Raw genomic sequence first — 24,779 nt, 5'->3', positions numbered from 1 at the left:
TATTGTATTATAATTAATAAATATTTGCTGAAATAATGAAAAAAATAGTTACAGCAAACATAATGATTTGATTAAGTGGCTTGCTAGCAACAATTTTAAATTTAATATAAAAAAGAGATTTTTTTTTGATAGATAAAAGAGCAAAAGCTGGTTAGAAATAGTCCTTTGAATGTACAATTATTTATAAGGAAATTTATTTTTTGTATAGAANAAAAAAAAAAAATATATATATATATATATATATATATATATATATATATGAAATCATGCCCGGAAGCGTTGTCGTATGCGGATAAGTGAACATCCCTATTATGACCTGTTCAAAAGCGTATGAAGAAGCAGCTTCTAATGGAGAAGCGCCCATATGACGACATTTTCGGACATAGGTTCCTGTGCAATTTTAATCCTGTTTATTCGCTCTTACTCCCCTTAAAGTTTGTCGGGGTATTTTTTAGCTTGCACATTTTGACAAAATAAGGACTAAAAATGCCATTAAAAATATCTGTAGCTTAGGGCGCAAAACTAATTTCAAATTTGAAACACCACACCTCAATTAGGCTAGTTCAAGTATTTGTATAAAAGCAACAAACAACTTGTTTCCCAGTGTAATTATTAATATAGTAAGTTGTAAAAGCAAGACGATCGAAGGGACATATTTACGACACATAAACAATACTGCACGAGAAATCTAAGATGGGACAGAAAAAAAGAAACATTTACGATATTCAGAAAGAAAAACTAAACTCAGTGGCGTGCGACAGCTCGTAGACGGCCACGGCCTACTTAGCCCATTCCAGTTTTCTTAACCTTGGGCTCTTGCGATGTAAGAGCAGATATTCTGGTTGGGTGGTTAGCTGAAAGTGGAACCCTAAGTGTTTTGTCCCTAAGAATGCTTGATACTCATTTTATCGACCCACTGAAGAAAGAAAAGTCTGAGTGAGCCGTGCCGGGTTCCAGAATAGAACTCAATAGCTGGGGCAAGGAAGCGTGAAGCGCTACCAATCTTCCTCCATTCATAAAATAATGTATTCATCTTTCCGTTATTTTAGAACTAATGTACTAATTTTTTAAAATTATGTCTTATAATGTACAGGTGTCACAATTATGTTAATTATTAATTATTTTAAATATTTGATGTGGCAGAGGAATTAGCATAATTATTTAAAATGTTTGTTTTGAGATCAATTTGTTTAAGACTAGCTTCTGACGGAATGTATACTATAATTTCTTATACTCATGACTCAATAACTTCAGCTGTATGATTTATTACCAAATCAAGCAATCAATATTCTAAGTAATCATGTCTGAGAAATGAATCCTTTTTTTGCATTAAAAATCACCCATAAACTGAAAATAGTGTGCACAGTAAAATTATAGACACCTCATAAACTTCTCCAAATATATTTTAAAAAAATGTTTCATTGCTTTTAAATTGTACTATAAAAAAGGAAACATTATTTTTGGCATACAATTGTGTGTTTTTTACTACTTAATGAAATTCCTGTATCTATTCCGAATGTACTATGTATGTATTCAGGAAAAAAATTTAGATTTCTTATTTAGAGTTCGCCATAAAATAATAATTCTTCTGCAACGTTAAATCTAATTTAAACAATATTTAATGACATGATAAATATTAAGCATTATAAAAATAAGATTAGATTTTGTAGTAAAATATCGTCTTACTTGAGGACCCATTGGCCCGGGATCTCCTTGTGGTCCTGGTTGTCCTTCTACCTACGAAAATAATAAAGAATTTCCTGAATAATAACGAATATTAAATGAATGATGAAAGTAGCATTGTTTCATTGTAAGTTATTTTTAAAACAATTACTTACGAAAACTTAAAGGTTTTATTCATATTGAAACTGCACTAATCGAAATGCACCACAACATATACATATTATTGTATAATTTGCTTAATTCTTCAAATGCACGCAAATTAAATATTTATAATATTTTCATAAAATATTTATTTTTATGCTATGTCTTCCGAATATAAAGACACAGTACAAAGGAAAAGCATGTAAAAAAAAACTATATTGCCAAAATAATAATATTGGTACATAATATTCAATATCGAGTAAAATTAGTATTTTTAATAAAGAAAAACATTTAATATTCGAAAATACATAAAATCTAATATAATTCATAGAAAAACGAAAGTTTTATTACATAAATCTCTTATACGATCAGTTTTAGCATATGCTTGTGAAACGTGGACCATATCTTGTACGAATGAGGATATGTTGGATACCTTTGAGAGAAAAGTCTTGATAAGTATTTTTAAAGGAATTCAAAAAATTATGTGTGGCTTAGAAGATCAAATCTGGAGATTTATCACTCATATAATGAACCTGACATTATTAACTTTATTGAAAGACAAGGAATAAAATAAGCAGGCCACGTTATCAGAATGGACGAAGACCGTACCACAAAAAGAGTTTTCACTGCCAGACCAGTTGGCACACGAAAAAGAGGCAGGGCGAATTTGAGATGATCTTAAAAACTAAAAATTGGAAAACACTACCAAAAACTAGCATGGAAAAAACTTCTTGAGAAAGCCAAAGAGCAGTCTAGGCTGTCGAGCCATTGATGATGTTTGATATAAAAATACGATTTAAGTCAATATTTTTAAGAATAAGTTTTATTATAAAACCTAATAGCGATCTATAAAAAGTAACTTGCAGCTGAGCCCAGTAAAATTTAATAATTTAATATTATTATACTTTATATTATTTTATGATCATATACTTACAACTACTGCATCTCCTGGAACACCTGGTGGTCCTCTAGGGCCCATGGTTCCTGGAAAACCCTAAAATGAAACAAAATTTAAAGATATTGTAATAACATTATACTAGGTATTCCATATTCTGCGTCTTTACATTATACGATTTCTCGTCAAAACTAAAATTAGAAGTACGCCCATATTATATTACGTAATGTAATATTAAATACTCTTACTCATAGAAAAAACTAAAAGAGGCTCAAAATACTTAAGTATAATCGAAAAAGTGACAAATCATTACCGAAGTTAATAACAATGAAAACAAGATTAAAATAAGCAAAAGCAGTTTATTTGTGAGATAAAACTAAAAAAAATATTAAAAAAGTATCACATTTCACATCATTTTATTTTACTTGTTTTTTTTTAATGAATTTAAATCTACTTTCGCAATAGTTATTTTCCGTAAATGACTATCCTATTTTTAATTTTTTTCATAACTTATACATTACTTTTCAAGTTCTAATGAGTATATCTTTTTAAGTGAATCAGAGTTCTGAATATGAATCAGAAAGATTTTGATACTGTAATACTGTGACACTGTAATAATCTGTGAGTAACAGTTTTTTACTCTAAAAAAATGTGGATTTGAATATTTGTATATATTTATTACTTTAAAACTTTTATATTAAATATAACATATAAAAAGTTTTATTTTATTTGTTTATTACATACTGGTGTTCCTGGTTCTCCTGGTGGTCCTGGATCTCCTTTTTCTGCCCTCGCTCCCTGAAATAAACGAAAAATAAGTTACATGATTTCAGAAGCTGGTAAATATATCGTGAACTTGTAAGTTTTTTTTTTCGTAACTCGCAATCATTGAGTATTTAAGTTACCAACATAAAATACTTTTTTGTTTATTACAAAAGTTTTAGCAACAAGAATTGACAACCATTATCAAATCGAAAATAACTACCGATAAAAGCACTAGTCATTACTTTTCTTGGATGATAATTATCGTTATTGGGAGAATAAAAGAAAAATAAGTTACATGATTTCAGAAGCTGATAAATATATCGTGAACTTGTAAGTTTTTTCTTTTACGTAATTCGCAATCATTGAGTATTTAAGTTACCAACATAAAATACTTTTTTGTTTATTACAAAAGTTTTAGCAACAAGAATTGACAACCATTAACAAATCGAAAATAACTACCGATGAAAGCACTAGTCATTACTTTTCTTGGATGATAATTATCGTTATTGGGAGAATAAAAGAAAAATAAGTTGCATGATTTCAGAAGCTGATAAATATATCGTGAACTTGTAAGTTTTTTTTGTTTACGTAATTCGCAATCATTGACTATTTAAGTTACCAACATAAAATACTTTTTTGTTTATTAAAAAAGTTTCAGTAACAAGAATTGACAACCATTAACAAATTGAAAATAACTACTGATAAAAGAACTAGTCATTACTTTTGTTCGATACTAACGATTGGTTTTGGGAGAATTCTCTGAACGTAGTTTCAGGATAGATATTTTTTTTAAGGACCATAATTACTGCACCCTTTATTTAGCTATAAGAGTCTTGTGGCTTAAATAAACTAATGCGAATTAGATGGTTTAATATTTGCATGATGATGCAGAGTTTTGAAATTTTAAAGAAAATAGCAGATTTTAAACTCGAAATTTCTACCTTTAGTAAAGTTATTTTGCTTACAAATTTTTTTTAAGTTACCGATGCTATATTTCATGTATACTTTACATTAATATTTTGACGTCCATAGAATTCAGATTACACATTACAAATATACAATATACCCATCACAAATAAGTTTTATATACTCACCATACTTTAAAAATATTCTTTGTAGATATATATTATGAATTAATAATATGCATTACGCACATATTGTACTTAACAAGCATCCAGTATGAAAAAAGAAAAGTTAGCTCATGTATTACAATATTCGTAGATACTAGAAAATTCAACAAGTATTGTTACATTGTATTCGCTATTTCGTTCATTTTGAAATTGCGTCACATCATTCATTGATTGAATTTGTTAAATTTAAAAAAAATGACACTTACTGGGAGCCCTGGCTGTCCAGGTGATCCTGACTCGCCTCTCAATCCTGGTATACCCTAATTTATAATAAGAAAGACCAATTTTTATTAATGCAATTTTAAAAGTTTTAAAAATCATGAAACTAAAAAACAAAATTAAATGCATAAGAAATTGAGCTTTTCAAAAGAATTTTTTAAACGAAACAAAAATACACATTTTTTTTAAATATTATTCATTTGTTTTATAGTGGAAAGTTTGTTTTCTTGAGAAAGTTATCTAAATTGAAAAACACGCATGTAAGCATAAGTTAAAAAAAAATTTTTTTTTGCCTTGATGCCAGAGGAAACAATTTTGTACATAGTTTTGCGTATGTTCAAAAATTATTCAGATGTTCCAGTAGCTAAAAAGGAATTTATTAAACAGTTCCTTGAGATGAAACAAACTAACAAAATAGAAAGTTTGAACTAAATCGTTCCAATTGCTTCTGTCCTTCAAGTAATTATTATTTATACACTTTATTTATATTTTGTCACTTTTAAGCACTTTCATTTAAATACTTACTGCTTGGGAGATGAATTTATTTAAGAAATATCCTCCACGTCCTTAAAATCTAATACTAGAAGACTAATAAATCATAACATGAAAAAAACAACAATTTTTTAAATATTCATATAATTAATTTTTCTTATAGATTTGTTGAACAATGAAAAAATACGATATGCATACTGCTCTTCCAGGAGGTCCAATGGGTCCTGGGGGTCCTATTGGTCCTGGTAGACCCTGAAATAAAATGAAGATATGCAAATTAAAAAATATTACTGGAATTAAACATATTAAAAGCATAAAAAAATTTAAAAAACTCTAATTCATAAAACATGATATTCCGCTACAACCATCTTAAGAACAGATATATACTGCTTTAAATATAAATTTTTAGAATTCTTGTTGAAAAAAAAATGGCACATTGGAGGTCAAAAGTCAGTATTTAAGCGAGGAAAATCTTAATAAATCATTAAAAGGAAATGCGAGTGCAAAAAACTTGTTTTCAATACCAAAAAAAGCAGGAGAATTTGAAATGAAAGAAAAAAAGATTGGGAACAACTTCAAAGTTCTATTAATAATCAAGGAAGATTTAATGCTTTTTATCATTTCTTCCTTAATAAGAATGCTTCAAATTTCGATAAGGTTTGGGATTTTATTTATTTTAGAAATATAATTTTACGATACTTATTTAAAAAAAATTTTCTTTGCAATTTTCTTTAAAAAGAAGAATTATAAGAACACATAAACACGTAAAGATTATAAAACACATTTTCGAAAGGGATTATAGAAGCATACCCGTATATGCTTACAGTGATTCCTTTGTTATAGAATTATTTAATATTTACTTTATTTAATATTTACTTTATTTAATATTTACTTTATTTAATTTTATTTAACAGACACTATTGAGTTATGCTTGGAATTCTTTTTTTTTAAAAAAGATAAATAGATAAATTAAAATAAGCTGTGACCGCTAGACTTTAAAGTTGTTCTTCGAGAGCATTATGCGTATGAACATAATTTATAGCTGTAAATACACTTTTCATAAAGAAATTTGAATAGTTTAAAACTATTTACAATTTGAAGAATGATACTGATGAATTTTTTAATGATTTGAAAGGACTCATTATCTGTACTAATAGAAATTATAACAAAAATTTTTTATTTAATGCTTAATATGAGAAAACGTATTTCTCCATAACCGTTACAATACATATTATGTTTAGTAAAATAATTTTAAAGTTTTCCATCAATTTTTTGTTTATTTTTTTAACCATTTAAAATGATTGATTTCAAACTTGTTTTTTTAAGCAATGATTGATTTCAAGCTTGTCAAAAATTTGTAAATTCACATTACAAAAAGTGTAAATATATAAATATTTTTTCAAGAATTTAAACCAGTAATTTTCTAATCATTTCATGAATAAAAAACATATTTTTAAAGCCTCACAGAATTCGAATACATATTTTTAATCATTAAAAGATTATGCATAGATATTAAGTTGTATGGTTCTTAAGATGTATAATTTAGTTTAAAATAGTTTTTTGTTAGGATATTTTGGTTTTGAAAATCAAAAGAAGTAAAAAGTAAACACTTTTAAAACTATTTATTTAAAATCGGAGGTCATTTTTTGCTTAAATTTACTTTTAACTTAGTTTAATAATTCTTCTTCAAATCTTCAAATTAACAATTTCTCAATTTATTTTCCTTAATTTATCCTATTTAATTTCTAGTGATAGTTTTCCCCATTATACTAAATTCTTAATTCACAAACCATGAATTAAATTCACCTTAATATAATATTTAATTAAATTTAGAGATTCATTTTTCATTTAAATGTATTTTTCGCTTAATTCACGCTTCTCTTAATTTAATTTTCTCTTAAATTAATTTTTCAAATTTTATTTAAATTTCATCTTACATTACATTTGCATTTTAATTTTTCACTAAAATTCCCTCTTCACAAAAAAGTCTTTTTTTAAAACTTATTTCTTACTTGAATTTTTTCCTTAAAGCATTTTCAGTTGACAAGAATTTTTTGTTTAAATCTAATTGTAACAACAATCACTTTATATTTAAATTAATTGTTCCATTTAACTTATTCCTTACGTATTTTTTTTTAGTTACATTTTGTTTTTTTCACTCAAATTCAATTTGTTACTTCAATTCATTTTTTACTTAAATTCCCCTCTTTTCAAAATGTATTTTACGTATGAATTCTTTTTTCTATTTTAATACATGTTTTGCCTAAATTAAATTTTTGCTTGATTTTTTTCACCTTTCTAATTTTTTTTTTCAATTAAATTCTATTTTCATTGTAGCGAGAATATTTATTTTTCCTTTATATTTCATTTAAACTTCATTTTTCATATTCGTTTTTCACTAAAATTCCATTTTTCATTTTAATATTTTATATAAATTCATTTTTATTATTTTATTTTATATCAATTTCATTTTTATTTTAAATGTTTTTACATAAATATATTTTTAGATTTTTGTTTTACATCAATTTCATTTTCGTTTTAAATGCTTCTACAGAAATTCATTTTCAGCATCATGTTTCACGTAGATTAATTTTTACATAAATTAATTTCTCCCCCCCCCCTCCAAAAAAATCACATAAATTATTTTTCCCTTATATTCCTTTTTCCCTTAAATTCTTTTCTCACATAAAAGTATTTTTTTTCTCCAGCCTTTTTCTGATCGAGGAAACTTCAAATTCTCAAAAAGTATATTTCAGTAGGGTTATCTTCTGCATGCATTTCCAATATTTGAATGCAAATATATTAAAATCAGCTTCAATCTTATTAAACTCAAACGTGACTATAGACTGTTTGAAATATTCAAATAAAAATTACGAAGCATATTTATTCAGGACGTCCGCAAACCATTTTTCGAAGTTCATGACAAGGCGCCTGTATGAGCTCAAAAGTGTGAAACTATTGAATAAGGAAGATTTTTTTCTAAAAAATACCATTTATTTCTTTTTCAAAATAAATCAATTGTAAGCGATTTTCCATTCCCAATTCTAAACTAAACAATTTATTTGGCTAACTTTTAAAGTTTTTACTGCAAAATAATTTTTCATAATCATTTAAGAATATCACTTATCAAATATTTTGATAAAATCAATACTTGGACAAAGTTAACATAAAAAATTGATTTACTGATGATTTAGTATAGTATACGTATAACTTAAAAAGATATTGAATACTCAATTTGATAATAGGTATAAATAAAATTTTTACTAATCACATAATTTTAGAATATATATATATANGCACTGTAGCTCTGAATTATGCAAGTTATGCACACTCGCACGGTAATACTTTATTTCTCAACGTTAGTTCAGTACTGTGTCAAACGTAAATTATTATTAACAATGTACAAAACTTTTAAGCTACATTTCGATTCAATGATCTAAATTTAATTCCTTGAAGCATTATTTTCACGGTTGATAAAATTTGGAAATTCATATATGTGTGCATGTATACGGACTGGATTTAATTTCACAAAATCTCGTTTAAAACTCAAATAACGGTACGCATGTAAGGTAACGAAAACAATTTTGTAAACTAAATCTGAGTTTTTGAAAAAATAATCAAGAGACAAAATACTCTTAAGCACTTTGGGATCATAAAACCCGTATTTACATGCAAAAAAAAAAAACGAATACGAGTTTCCTGTTAAAGATTTTAGATTTATTTACTTCAATAATTTCATACTGTTCATTTCATTAAAGATTAATATTATTATGTTCCACGAATAGAGGAGAACAACAAATTGGATTGCTACCGTTTATAAACTAATCATGTTCAACAAACAAATAAATGAGACCATTGAACATTTTAGCTCCAATTTCCAACAAACAAATAAAACAAACTTTAGACAATCGGATTGAAATTAATAAAAATCCTTAATAAAAATCACTTACCCAATTGCACAAAATCTATTGCAATATTATCTAAAACCTTTATAAATAAAAGCTGAGTTGGTTTAGAAGTTAGAAAAAAAAACTTTTCTCTGTTTCCTGTATTTTGGTTAATATTCTCTGTTTCTAATCTAAATCTGATGTAAAAACAATAGAAATGAGGATAAAATATAGTTTAAAGCAACTAAGGAGAATGAAAAGATAGTTTAAAGGGATCTAGGGAAAATGAAAAGATAGTTCAAAGTATTTAAGGGAAATGAAACCCGTACTTATTATGAATAAGAAAACGATTATGCGTCTCATGTTGAAAACTCCTAATTAGTTTAGTTCAAAAATCCATAATATATATATGTATATATTATAACTAAAGAGGTTGATATTAATCTTGTGCTTAATCACAAAAATAGAGACAAACAGAACTTGAATGGTCACAACTTATAAGCGAATCGTACTCATCAAATAAATTATTATGCATTTAAACCCTCTGAATCAAATTTCCAACACACAAATATAATCATTTTTCCTTTCGGTATTTATATATATATATTAGTTCAAAATGAAGATAAAACAATAAAAAATTATAGACATATGAAAAAAGGGGGGAAATAATTAGTAAAAAAATAACAAACAACAGTTTAAAAAAGAAAAGGATGAAATTTTATTTAAAAAAAACCGAAAAAAAAAATATAATCTTTTCATCTGCCCACACGATTATATCTGCAAAACAGAATCGTGTGAGCTGATGAAAAGATTATATCTTTTTTTCCGGTTTTTTTAAATAAAATGTCATCCTTTTTTTATTATTTTTTAAACTGTTGTTTGCTATTTTTTTATTTATTATTTCCCCCCTTTTTTCATATGTCTATACTTTTCTTTGTTTTATCTTCATTTTGAACTTATCTAATGAGTTCTGTTTATATATATATATATATATATATATATATATATCCTGAATACAAATCCTGACGAATGATTAGTGACGTTAATTAGAGTGAAAGTAAGATTTCAAATGTAAAAATCAGTTAATAATGTGAAATGGAAGAGCAATAAAGACAATTATAAAGATATGTTTGCAATTAGTTGTAAAAGCTAAGTTTTTGCTTAATTTATTCATTTATTTTTTAATTCTATTAATATGCGATCTATTTTGATTTTATACTTTTCCATGTCAATTTTTGAGTGCTTCTAAATCATAAGTCTGAAGCAATAATTACGAAGTTCGATTAATTTATCTTGATATCCCACACCATTTTCGATTCTGGCTGCACAGAAAAACACTGAGGGAAGTTTTTGCAATTATTGACAATTAACCTCCATTGTGGTGTAGTATTAGTGAGAAAAGTTAAACCATTATAACATCAAGCAATCTGCAATTCAGTGAGCTCTCCTGGATAAAATATTGTACTTCCACTTCTTAGTTGGTCATAATATTAACGAAGATCTGTAGCCATTTAAAATCCAGCTAAAAAAGTACTATACGGCAATTTATTCTGAAAATTGAGAAGTACTATAAACAAAAAACGTCGTGATGATGATGGTTGCCATCTTTTGATTTCTAAGAAAGCATTACCCTCGCATTGGATTTTTTTCAAAAGATGGTTGACTTCTTTTTATCACTTAGATTGTATTACTATCGATTGGAGTTTTTTCAAAAGGTTGCAGCGATCTTCTTATTTCCTAGAAATTATTACCATTGCATTGGAATTATTTTCAAAAAATGGCTGTCTTCATTGTATTACTGAGAAATTATAACCATCACATTAAAGTTCTTTCCAAAAATGGCTGTCTTCATTGTATTACTGAGAAATTATTACCATCACATTGAAATTCCTTCCAAAAATGGCTGTCTTCATTGTATTACTGAGAAATTATAACCATCACATGGAAATTCTTTCCAAAAATGGCTATCATCATTGTTTTACTGATATATTATAACCATCACATTGAAATTCTTTCCAAAAATGGCTGTCTTCATTGTATTACTGAGAAATTATAACCATCACATCTTCAAATTCTTTCAAAAAGTGGCTGTCTTTACAATAATGCCGAAAAAGTATTTACACACTGTAAAAGATTATGAATCAAATTATAGTAGAAAGTATCATCCATAAAATCCATTTTATCGTAAAATATTAAAGTGACATTTTTAGAGTAGTATTTATTTAGTTACAGTAATACAGGTATTTAATTATTCTATAAGATTTAGAATATATCTTATTTTTTGTGCCGTAATGTTGCAGTAAAACGGGATTTTACTTTAAAAATACCGGCATCATGAGTACCGTTACGTTTTACTGTAATTTTTTTCAGAACGTAGCATTGAAATATTTTTGAAATGATGACCGTCTTTTTTATATTACAGCATATTCAATAACTTGAGACCATGTCCATCTATAAAATATGATACATCATTCTTTAGCAACTCTGAGATTGCGCTTAGAACTGTAAAGAACTTTTAGGGAAATGATTTCGGTCAGTCTTGTACATAGATATTTTTATTATTTGTTTCCAGTTTAGTAATTCTACACTTTTCATTGCCATTAGAAATTTACGAATATTACAAAGAAAAAAAATCAAATTTAGTTCATAAAGCGATACACTGTTATTGACAATATGGCATAATTACCGGTATACCGGAATCTCCGGATTCTCCTCGTGGCCCTTGAATACCTGGTAATCCTTGCAGTCCCCGCTCACCCGGGAATCCAGGAATTCCGGGAGCTCCAGGAAGACCCTGAAAGAAGCGTATATTAGATTATATTATGTTTTTTTTTACAGGAAAAATGCATCACTTTCCAATAAATACTCAAATATATCTTTGTAGATTAGACTATCAGAATTAAGGGTTTTATAATGTGACTAATAAAAAACTCGGTGATTGAAATTCAACTCTTATGATACCTAAATAGGAATCGGGTGTTCTAAATTAATGGGGTATATATTATCTACTTTATCTATTTATATCCCTCTGCTAACTGTTTATACGAGTATGAATGGAGGAACTACATGCACCTGGAAATTTTATTAAAATGTTACCTAAAGTTTTAAAAAAAATGCATATTTATGTTACTCGTCAATGTGCGAAATCTAGCATTTAAAATGTCTAGTTATTTTATTGAAAGACTAAAATCTACCAGTAAAATATTAAATGATTTGTGTCTCAAACATTTCCAAGTTCCTCTCAAACAACTGAAGAAAAAACTACAGTCATTTAGGAGAATGTTTAATGACCTGACTTTAAGCATTCTGAGGAATGTCTAATGACTAAACACTAGGTTAGACGAGTCATTCGATTCTGTATTATGTTTAAGGACTAAACATTTTATAGAATCCCGACATTCGTTAAATTGACAGTAACATACACAAGAATATAGTAAGAAATATACTTCAGAGGGCTCTGTGCGAATAATATAAAGTTTAAACACCAAATGATTCAAATACAGCGTAAGACATTTATTGAAAAATTCTTAACATAAAAATCGGCACTATGATATAAATAAAATCTTTTTCCGAAACTGCAAATGTGAAACAGCATTTGTTTTAGCATGCATTCTTATTAACAATTTTCAGTAGATAAAAAGCACTAGCGTTATTTTCTGCTCTACACATTAGTGAAAAGAATTGAAGAGCAAAGTTAAATCAGAAGTCGTTGTGAAGAAATCTTCAGAGGAAAGCATTGACCCACACTGGGCTATCTGGCCAACTATGATGATGATGATGCACATCATTCCTATGTTGCCAAAAAAAAGGTCCACCAGTAAAAGTATTTTATCGGACCCAGCACAAGTGTATTGCAGCTGGATGCTACTAATGCTACTTTAATGTTACTTTTTAATATTACAAGCCCGTTTTTATAGGGTCGAGATGTAATTCCTTCTAATAATAAGCATACCACCATTAAGTTTCGATAACATGTATTTCACCAGAAACAATTCAATGAAATAAAATTCAGAAATCTCGGTGGTGGGGGGGGGGCATTCATCTTCTAGCAGAAAATCAGCGTGGTTCTGTTGGACAATGCTTGCAGCACTTGAAGAAGCTACATCTTGCAATCCCAGAGATATTCAATTGAATTAATAATTTTGAACTCAGGCAGAAAAATTTTCTCCTTCATCTCTCTTGTATAGATTTCAGCACAAATTTTAACTATCTTAACAATGAAAATCAACCGAAGTTTTAGCCTCTTTTAAAAAGAAAAAACTATAAAATTTAATGTTAAATTCGTGTTTTTAAACTGAAGTATACCTATTTTTATTGTGTAAAATGTCCTATATTTATATTGACCGCAATCGATTGTTTTAACGATTCAGAACAAAAAAATTCGAATAAGAGAAGACAAGCTTGACTTCAGTGCGTCACGTGATAATGTAAATATACTATCACTTCTTCTTTTCCTCTTATATTTATCGCCAGCAACACTCCATGCAATTTTGTTTATTTAAAAGCTTTTCATCAACTTGCATATTAGCTTCTAACACTTCATATGTTTAAGTTATAAATTTTCGAACATAACATTTATAACTTATGCATCCATTGCAGTACACTGTAAAAATATCCCGAAACGTTTCTGAATATATGGGGCAGCTGCAGTGCATATAGTTTTAAAACATTTCTTAATATTTAGGAACACTCTTTTGAGGCTAAGCTGCCAACTATGTCAACCGTCATAAAGGTACCTCAAGATAGAATTAAGTTAACATGTCTTATATGCTAGTGAATTGGAATTTAATAGTTGCAATGGCAACTGAGCTACATTACTCCTCCATCAGGATTTTATCCGCTATAGAATTTGATGAACCACTAGTGTATTTATTGCCGTTTTGCGAAATGTCGGGAAAGAGGTATCAAGACCACCGGGCTTTGAGTACTAGTCGTTAGAGCTGTATTTGGATCACGGCTGTAAACGTGTTCGTTCCTGTGTGACAATTAGCCGTCGAGTGTGCACATGCCCCCTTTGTTTGGGATCGACACTGAGTAGCAACAGCGTGAGGAGTACAATGTCGCAGTCAGAAATAGCAAGTCAACTGTTTATTGTGAACCATCCATTGAACTAAGAGTGTTCCAATCGAAGTGGATGTTTCAATCGAGGTAGACGTGTTGGTCGCGGCAGGCGTGTTCAGAACACGTGCGCGACCCACCCATCTGGGCTAACAAAAATGTCGACCGTCATCTATCAAAAGGTACCTTATAGAACCGAGTTAGCATGTCTTATACACTAGTGACTGGTAATTAAATAGTTGCAGTGGTAGTTACGCTACATTACTACCCCTACCCGAAATAATCGAGTTAACGTGTCTTATATACTAGTGCAGTGATTCTCAACCACTGTGCCGCGGCACTTTTGTGTGCCGCCAAATTTTTAAAATGTGCCGCCGAATATTAGAAATGGTACAATAGAAATTATAATGCTTTTTTTTTATTACGAGTAAAGTTTAAATTAAAGAAAAGTGCAAATATATAATATTATATATATATAATATTATATGTATGTAATATTATATATATACTTTTTATAACTTTTCCACACTTTAACTGCGTGAACATCTTCCTCTGCGATTGTGTTGTCTCTGACAATCTTAAAATAAGAAGGAAGAGTTTTAATTGTCTTTGAAAAAAAATGTTGAAATAAATAGAAAACTCAATGACTATTAAAATTATTAATTAACAAAAGAAGGAAAGCTAAATATTAACTTTCAAACGAAAATAAAAGCTAATCATTAAAGTAAGCTATGCAATTTATAATTCTAAAAACAAATTAACAAAGGATAACTAACAAAAAATAAGCTAACAATTAATAATTAGCAATAAAACTAATTAACAAGAAATCGCAAAAAATAATAATTAATGTAAAAAACTAAAAGTTAATAACAATAGAAAACAAGCTAACAATTAATAACTAGCAAAAAAATAAATAACTGTTACTAACCAATGAAAAATTAGTCGAAAGAAATAAATAATCCCATAATAAACGTACTTTTGTAGTACATATTATTTTATTTCACATTCAAAATTATTATTGCAAACTATTTAACACAGTGTGTTATAGGTAAGTAAACAACTTTTAAACTTATTTTTTTCATTGTGTGCCGTCAAATTTCGAAATCGTTAAAAGTGTGCCGCCGCCTAAAAAAGGTTGAGAATCACTGTACTAGTGAACAGGAATTAAATAGTTGTAGTGGTTGCTGAAACTCAATCGACATCAATGAGATTTAGTTTCTTACTTTTGAAAATAACAGAACTGTTTCTCAATTCGGAAACATGATATTACATGAAGTTATTGGAAATTTTTCGGAAACATTTTTGTCGAGTCATAATTAGTTTCTGAAATGTTTTACAGTGTATAAATATTGTACAGTAACTAATAAGACACATTGTACTTATAATGTTCTGGATATTATTATCAGTACTTTAGTAGTTATTTAACAGCGACTACTATAGTTTCCATGGTCTACTAATTTCAACGCAATTTCAAAAGTAAATTTTTATTTTTGAAAACTACAAGCAAAATATTTCTGTTGTAAATGTACTGTAAGCATTCTAGGTTCAAAAGTGCAATTTACTTCCAACTACTTCTCAAAGTGAACTCTTTTCTTCTTTAAGTAAAAAATTAAGAGAAAGCTAATAATCCATTGTGTGCATTTTAGTTCCCAAAAGTTTATTTAAATCCTTAAATTAAATTTATAGTTGAAATACATAGGTTCAAATATTTAGTTTAAACGTCAAGGATAAAATATTTAGTTTCAATATTTAAGTCCGAATATTTAATTGCCAGTCTAATAAAAGTTTTTATCTCAAATTTTGTCTTTCTGCATATTTGTTTCCAATTAAAGATAACAAAACATATTGCTAAGTAATTATTTAACAATGAAACTACCAGATGTCTTTTTGAAATCAATTTTACCATTAAAAAACTTTAAAAAAGTAATGAAAATTCATTAATGTTTCTATATTATCCACTTTTTAAAATCATCGAAATTAATAAAACGAATCTTCAAGTTTATAGATGGAATACTCTGATACAGAAGGATATTATGAAAGTAAAATAATCGTTTTTCTTATATTGTAATTGTACTGTATATTGTCGCGTTCCTTATATTGTGATATTTATTGTAAATCATCGAAATTAATGACAAGAATCTTCACGTGAATAAATTGAATACTTTGATATGAAAGGGTATTATGAAAGTAATAAGAACATGAATAAATAACCATTTTCCTTTATCATTAATTATCAAAATTAATTTCTTAAACTTAGTTTCAAAACTTTTAGTTAAATGTTTAGGATTAAAGCTATGAATTCAATGTTTAGGTTCAACATTTATTGTAGCTTAAACATTTTGGTTCAAACATTTAGTTTCAATATTCAAGTTCAAATATTTAATTTAAATTTTAATACATGTTTCTATCTCAAATTTTATCATATCATATTGCTGGACTATAATAAACATCCAAGTAATTATTTAAAAACGAAACAACCAGATACCTTTCAAAAATCAATTTTACAGCGTTCAAACATTGAAAAAGTAAGGAAAATTCGTTTATGTTTCTATGTTATCAACGTTAAATGCATTAAAATCCTCGCAATTAACGAAGCAAATCTTCAAATTTATAAATTGGATACTCTGATATAGAAAGGTATTATGAAAGTAATAAGAACATAAATAAATAATCGTTTTACTTCATCAGTAATTAGATACTTATGGAAAGGAATTTTCTTAATTAATTACCTCAGTTCCATTCAAACCAGGGGCACCGGGAGGACATATTTGACATTTTTCTTCAGTCGGTTTCTTTTTCTTTGGCTGTAAAGCGAATCTTTAGTTAAACGTCTTTTCTTATAAATGAGGTCTTCTTTATTTTAGATCCAGTTGCATTGAACTTAAAATTGAAAAATGCTTTCTTTATAATAATAGTTAATGAACTGTAGTAAAATTCTAATAAAGTTCCCGGATAGAAACTTTTACTAACGTTTGTTGAATTTAGGATTCCATATGCTTTAAAATAAAGCCCTTTTTGAAACATAGGCAGGGGTTACACTTATTAAATCTCATACGCTTTTTTAATTTTAGGTCCAATTGAGTTTGACGGATATTTTTTCTAAAGAAAATTAATTTTTCATTAAAAATTAATTTAATCATTAAACTTCAGTAAAATTCTGGAAATAAATTCATTATGAAAAAAATAAGTACATAAGTTTGTTAACATCAAGTTACCACATGCCTTAAGCTTATCTCTTGTCAAAGTATAAGTAAGTGTAACAAGTATTATATCTTTTAGAAATATATTGTTGATCTTTTAGAAATGTACTGTTGCAAGTTAAGAAAAACCATTATAACTACGAAAGGAGACTGTCTGCATCTTAGTGCACGCCAAATGATTGTCAATCTCCCAATGCGAACGACTATCAACATAGCCAACTCTTGAAACGACGTTGCGCAGTCACTTTTTTGATTGATTTTTTTAATTGTGTGAAAGGCGGAAACCGAAACTTATCGATTATTCAATTAACAAGTAATAAGAATTAACAGAAATTATTTCTAGAAATCTTAACAAATATAGGGCTTTCTCTTCACATTTAACGAAACTGCTGAAAGAATAATATTTTTTTTCTTCTTGCAGGTAATTTTCTTCTACAGCTAAACAAAAATATGAATTCTTTATCTCACATTTGTACAAAATCCACAGAAATACTATCTCTAATAAAATTCACAAGAAACACCTGAAACTTCCTGGTAAACTATTATTTTTCTTCTGCAAAGATTTTTCTAATGAATTAATCAAACGATTTAACACATAAAAATATATTTTATAGGACATCAGGTGATTTTGACAGAAACTGAAGAGCAAGTTCTGTCATGTTCATTCAAGGATGTTATGTTCAAATTTAACAATATTATAAATGTTAATGAATATGTAATAATTATTATTTTTAAAATTTCATCCATTTCAATGTTTAAAAATGTATATGGTTTCCTTTTGTTTAAACTCAAATGTTTTGAAATAAACATTCTTTTTAAGAAAAAATTCTTTAAAAAAAATGGTTTTTTAACGCTGAAAATTATTTTCAAACTAATATCTTTACATATCTTGATGTTTTTGTCTTTAAAAATGTCAACAATTAACTTTTTTAACAATTTTATATCAATATTTTACTAAAAACATGATTATTAAACTGAATTCCCATCGCTGCACAAAGTAGCCCCATTTGGGGCTACTTTGTGCAAGGTATGTTTTGACTTATTATTCGTAAATATTACATACAAATAATGCCAATATTGATCAAATTCACTCGTCTCAGTTCAGTTATGATTATAATATCGATAAATTTTACTAAAATTTAAATTAACATAGTTTTTTTATATGTCAAAGTTCAAAAACTGCGAAATCCTGCACAAAGTAGCCCCGAATGACGGTACCTGCTTAGCATTAAAAATTATAGTCTTCATATCATACATAGTCGACATAATTATTAATAATATGCTGTCAGTGATTTAAAAACTTATTAATTCCCTGGCTATTTAAATGTATACTTCGTATAATCAAAGTTATTATTTACTAATTTGTTTCCTGTTAGAAATCTGAGTGTTATGATCTCTTATTCCTAAAAAAACAATTCAAAATAACTGGGTTTTTTTCTGCTGATACATCAGAAAATATACTTCTCAAAGAAGGAATGTGAATAATTACTTCATATTTATTGCAGTATAATCATGGATTTAAAGTTTCCTTATTTTTCAAAAATGTTTTTTTCAAGTGAGTTCGCATGTACTGTGTAATTTCATATACCAATGGGTAAAAAAAAATTTTAAATACATTACTGAGAAATTCGTCGCGTTAGCTGCAAAATAACTGAAATATTTTTACAGTTAAGATTGCACTGCATAAAAATTATTAGAATCCATTTTATCATAAAATCCATTTTTACTGTTAAATATTATCGTGTAATTTTTACTGTTATACTTATTTAATTCGAGTAATTTAGTAATTTTAAAGTAATTATATAAACATTTCGGTATATCAGATTTTTTGTTCCGCAACATATTCCAGTATGTTGACTGTAGAATAATATTTTAATTCAGCAGAAAAAAAGCAGTTAATTTTTTGCTTGTAAACGTTGCAATCAGATTAAGATTATAAGATAAATTACAAATTTTAAGATAAATATAAATTGTCAGAATTCGAAACATTCAACATAAAATACAGTCCACATTTGATTTTATTCACATTTAAGTGTGCTGATATTTAATATTCGGAAATCTAATATTCAAAAATATACTTTAAAAATACCATGTTCAGCAAAAAGTAGCATTTTGATGTTTTATTTTTAAATTTTTGCGGACTTAATGCTTTATATTGTGCACCTAATTAAACACGATAAATAAATTCGATATAAGTACACATATTTCGGGTAAAGTAAAAGGAAAAAAAAACATTACAGGCAGTTCATCACAGGTTTCTCTCTCTGGCCTAGTTGGATCACAACTCATAACCATCCACTGCAACTCTAACTGCAATGGGAGTAATCATTAATATTAGTAGTAATCATTTAATGGTAAAACATTATTATTTCAAGGTAATCACATTCTAAATGAACATGACTGCCATTTTGGAAATACACTTACTGGAACTGTGTCGCTGTCATCTTCGTATTTCGCAATCATGATGTCACCATTGACATCAATGGGTCCCCTTAAATCAATAGACAGCGATGATTGCTTTTCACAATCCATATATAAAGTAACTTTGTCTTGATACACACTCAAGTCAATTTTGTGCCACTGATTGTCGTCCACCTGCAAAACAATATTACATCATAAATAGTTGTCGATTGGAACAAAAATAAAACACTTCAATTGAATAGTATATCAAAAGCTTTTAGTATATAAAATATTCGTTTTACCCTACAAGTTTGATTTTCTTTAAAACTCTTACATATAACACTTTGAATTTTAACATATTTTAAGTGTAACAGCTTTATTTTTAATTAAATTTTCATAAAACGTGATGTGATTTGGGAAAAATTTTGGGAATTTATTTTTTAGAAAATGCGTTTTTAAAATTTAGTATTTATTTAATCTTATTACTTCATGAGTACTTTGGACTATGTTACGCCAACTAAATTTACTTCTAAGATAAAGTCCAGAAAAAAAAGTTTCTCTAAACGTCCTAACTATAGCTAATTTGTCCTAAAGAGAATATTACCAAGCGAGAAATAAGATTTAAATACGCGGAGAAAAAAATTCTGATAAAAATACCGTATTGTTAGGTAACGAAAGTTCTATTAAAAAAAAACAATGTTTTGGTTTTAAAAAAAATTAAAAATCTTCCGTATTTAAACCATTTTTTTGGTATCTAAAGTTCCATCTATTTTTTAGTCATTTATTCGGTTATTTTTCCGTTTCTATGGTAACGGTTTACCCGAGATTCAGTTTTTCAAAATTATAGTTCTTATTACCACATAAAAAAATCAAAACTGAAAAGTAAATTTAACCGAAAAAATGGCTTTTATGCTACTTTTTACCACATTTGCCAAATTTTATCACAGATTATAAAATGCTATTTCATTGTTAATTTTATCAAAATCATTACCAAAGCTCTCTAGTAAAAATTAACGAGCTTTTTAGTGTTCCCATAGAGCCAGAAATATGGTATGAAACACATTTTATCGCATTCAGGTAGTTTCTCAGTGTACATATGAAACAGTTATATTGTTTACTTTGGTTTTAATTAGAGAGTTTATAATCTAAAGAATGATGCTGCAATTATTATTATTACTGCTATATTGTTCTCATTACGATTCTCATTACATTTTTACACAAGAGCATTATCGAGAGATCTTTAAATGAAATGGTTTAAATATAAAGCTATAACTAAAGTAAAAATGGTCTTTTTAAAAATGAAAGATAGCGATTTTTCACCTTTAATAGCATTATAATTTTTATTACTTTAATTACTTTATTTTTATTACTTTAATAGCATTATAATTTTATTAACTCATCAAAACTCATCATTTATACAATGATTATAAATTGCTTTTTCATAATGTTTATTTTATTATTAATATGAAACTATATTATATAAAGTTAAAATTTTTTTTTGATAATTTATTTAGATTTTGAAAAAGATTTTCTTCAAAAAGAAAAGAAAAACATTCTTTAAACTATCCCATTTCTCGATTCATGGTTTAAAAAATATAAATTAGTTGAGATAAGATTAGTAAGTCAGTTTTAGTTAATTAAAAAAAGTGTAAGACAAGGGAACTCCTGGATCAAGTATCGGAAGAAATTTGTCTTCGTGGAGAACTTTGCGATGTAACTAACCCGCATTCGCGTTACTTGGAGAGGAAAACCACGAAAACCTAAGACGGTAAGCCTGACGGCAAAATTAAGTATTCTCGTTTAATTTTCGACTTCGGTTATGAGCGATTTTTTCACATGGATTCTAAAAATGTATATTAAGGTTAGTTTCTACAGAGCGCCCAGTATGTAAAAAGGGTGGTGTTTAAAGGGTTACCAAACTGAAAAAAAAATATAATAATAATAAGTTCATTATTGATAAAAGAGAGAAAATGAATATTTTATATATAATTAATTGTATATTTAAATATACTTCTTTCCTTTGTTTATTTGATGAAAAAATAATCTTTTTTTGTTGAATGCAATATTTCAGCATTTTTTTTAATCATTACATAGTACATGAATCAGAGAAATTTATATCTTAAAACTGTGTTACATTGCCATAAATATCTTTGAATTTCTCAAACATTTCGCAACAAATTCTTTGAAATAAGTTCCATTTCCCTAAAAGAGACAGTTGCCATGCGTTATTTGAGGGAAATGGATGAGGGCGATTATTTGGATATTAAAATACGATTCGTATTTCGTGATGCTTCCCATATATATGCTAAATAGTAATTTATTTCGTACAGAGGTGCTTATAAGCATTGATAAATATGGATAAGTCATTTTCCCCCGTCCGTAAAACTAATCTCAATGTAAGAGCTTGTCATTTTTGTTTATTACTTATATCGATATCGTATTTAAATAATTTAGGTAATTCAAACGAATTTCGTAGGGAATAACTAATTAAGAAGTATGTGCAACTATCTCGATGCGAGATTACTTGGCTTATTAAGAAGACTAATGTATTTTAGATGAGTTTATGCAAGAGTATTGCTTAAATGATTAAATTAGTATTTTGAGCAAATTTAAAGTATTTTGAAATATTTAACAACTTTCGCTAGGTTTGTCTCAAATTCAGCAGACATTATAAGCAACTTAACAGTAATTAAGTTTAAATATTTTAAAGATTATTAATAAATTTTCTAATTGAATCATGACTAGTTTCATTTTGATGAATAATTTAATTTAAAATTTCGGCATCAGCCTAGTTTGATTTCTTCCTTTACTCTAAGTGCATTCTGTTTGAAGTTAATTGCTATTTCTATTATTTCGATTATAAATATTTAAAATTTTATTTCTTAAAGCAGCTCATTTCGTCTAGCGTAAGAATGAGCTTAATTGTTTTTTATTGGATATACTCTTAAGATTCTCTTGAAATGTATTAAAGGTATTTTGATTAGAGCTGGTCTTACGTAAATCGTACAGTTGACGTAAGCCTACGGTAAACGTACGACTACATCTGACGTAAGACTGCGGTTACCTTTTATCACATAGCGATACTCCAACCTATAGGGAAATTTTTTCACGTGTACGGCCGAGCTCAAAAAGCACTAGCGTTCGAGTTAGGGAAAACCGTAACGCTTTGCGAAATCTCTCTATTTTCAAACATTTTTACCTTAATTTTTTCGTAATACAATGATCTTGTAAGTATTTTTAGAAAGCACATTATGCAGTTTCAAAAACAATTTTTTTTTTGCAGCCTGTACTACTTCTTACAATGGTCAGAAAAAAACAACAATAAGGATTGAATGTGTATTATTGTTAACAGTGTGTGTTACCGGCAAGGTTTGAAAAGCCAGAGTTGTATGCAATCCTGAAAATTAACTTAAAAATCATGAAATGATAAAACATTTCTCACATAGGCTCTATATTGTATACATTGTCAAACGATTAACCGAAATATTATGAAACATGATTAAGTTCATATTTTATTTTAATTTCTGTAATAAGAAAATAATTTTTTTTTATCTCCAAGCATTATTAATAATAACTAGATTTTCCAGGATAAAAAAAACTAACAGTGTAGTATGGTCTATTGCCCGGTAAGTAGACCGATGTATTATGAACTTAAATAGGAACATTGTTCAGTATTCCTTACACTTAGATTTTTCTAATAATTCTACTCTTATATTTCTTTCTAATAATTCTACTCTTATATTTCTTTCAGGTATTATAAATAATATACAAAAGAACAGGTTTTGAGAAAAGTTTCGAACGAAGTCCGCTGAAAAAGTTTTGAGTAAAAGTATTTTACAAACTGACATATTTTTAAAAAAGTTTTATTTGGTGAAAGCCGCTTGAATGAATTCATCCAAATTTTGAATTGTAACATTTAACATTAATGAGTACAATTTAAAGCGGGAACATTTAGTTTAGAAAGCGCATACTCCCTGATTAGTAACGAAACTTTATTTGTCCGTAAAACACACCTAAAGCACTAAGAAAATACTGAGACGAATGAGAATTAGGCATAAAAAAACAAAAGCGGTGAGAAAATAAATATTGTAAAATCATTTAATACGATTGGCGGATTTTTTTAAAAATTAAAATACAGTTATCTTTACTATATGCCTGAAAATACGCACACATTTTGTAACGGCGAACTTTAGTTTCTGTAATTGTATAATAGCGAACAAACCAAGCACAAGCTCCCGCCCTTTCATACAAGATATTAAACAATTTACTGAAAACAGTTAAATAACGCTAAAATTGGAGGTTTCAAAAGCGGAAATAATTCATGAATCTTGCGAATGTATTTTATTTTGGAAGTTATAGTTAAGCATATGCTTAACCCACCGCCGCTTCTGCCCGTAAAATGTCGTATTTTAACCTGCAGTCGTCTACGCATAGCAAAACCAGTTTTTCTAGGCTATTAGATTGCATATTTGGGAGAAACATTCTCCCGATTTTATCCATCTGCTAAACTGCCAGTGGGTTAATAATGCATATGAGCACTCGATTTGATGTTAACTTGAGATAAAAAGTTTTTATTTTATTTCCAATGAGCTGTACAAGTGCGCACACATGAGCAGACTTAGAGCGTTCTCCAGAAGTGGTATCCATTCTTTCAGGACCACCACAATGGGTGAGATACCGTTGGCCATGTTAATTTGGACGTCTAGTTTCTGCCACACTAGATGGTAGCACCGAGACTCTTATTTGGATGCTAAAGTACATAAAAAGTTCCTTCGTATTTTTTATTGGGTTGTTCAACCCCGAATTCGATAAGCTACTACACCACTGTATTTACAATGTATAGCATTGTTTGCAAAAAATTAAGAAATCTTTTCAAATTGAAAACGCGTGGTCATTAAACTGAAATAAA

General features: G+C 27.8%; 1 protein-coding gene across 2 annotated transcripts in view; it reads right to left on the bottom strand.

The window, feature by feature from the left end:
• LOC107445377 (collagen alpha-1(IX) chain) overlaps positions 1 to 24,779 on the bottom strand; it is a 158,994-nt gene that overhangs the window by 70,184 nt on the left and 64,031 nt on the right. For both annotated transcript variants that reach the window (XM_043039897.2, XM_043039898.2), the window contains exons 6-14: positions 19,895 to 20,065; positions 19,709 to 19,780; positions 17,000 to 17,074; positions 11,899 to 12,006; positions 5,524 to 5,577; positions 4,821 to 4,874; positions 3,464 to 3,517; positions 2,759 to 2,818; positions 1,687 to 1,737 (exon numbers count right to left, since the gene is read on the bottom strand). In XM_043039897.2, coding sequence (XP_042895831.1) covers positions 1,687 to 1,737; positions 2,759 to 2,818; positions 3,464 to 3,517; positions 4,821 to 4,874; positions 5,524 to 5,577; positions 11,899 to 12,006; positions 17,000 to 17,074; positions 19,709 to 19,780; positions 19,895 to 20,065 — 699 coding nt within the window. The remainder of the gene's footprint in view (positions 1 to 1,686; positions 1,738 to 2,758; positions 2,819 to 3,463; positions 3,518 to 4,820; positions 4,875 to 5,523; positions 5,578 to 11,898; positions 12,007 to 16,999; positions 17,075 to 19,708; positions 19,781 to 19,894; positions 20,066 to 24,779) is intronic.

Source organism: Parasteatoda tepidariorum, chromosome 4 (assembly GCF_043381705.1).
Source record: "Parasteatoda tepidariorum isolate YZ-2023 chromosome 4, CAS_Ptep_4.0, whole genome shotgun sequence".
Taxonomy (NCBI): Eukaryota; Metazoa; Arthropoda; class Arachnida; order Araneae; family Theridiidae; genus Parasteatoda; species Parasteatoda tepidariorum.
This window is presented reverse-complemented; position numbering and strand designations above follow the sequence as displayed.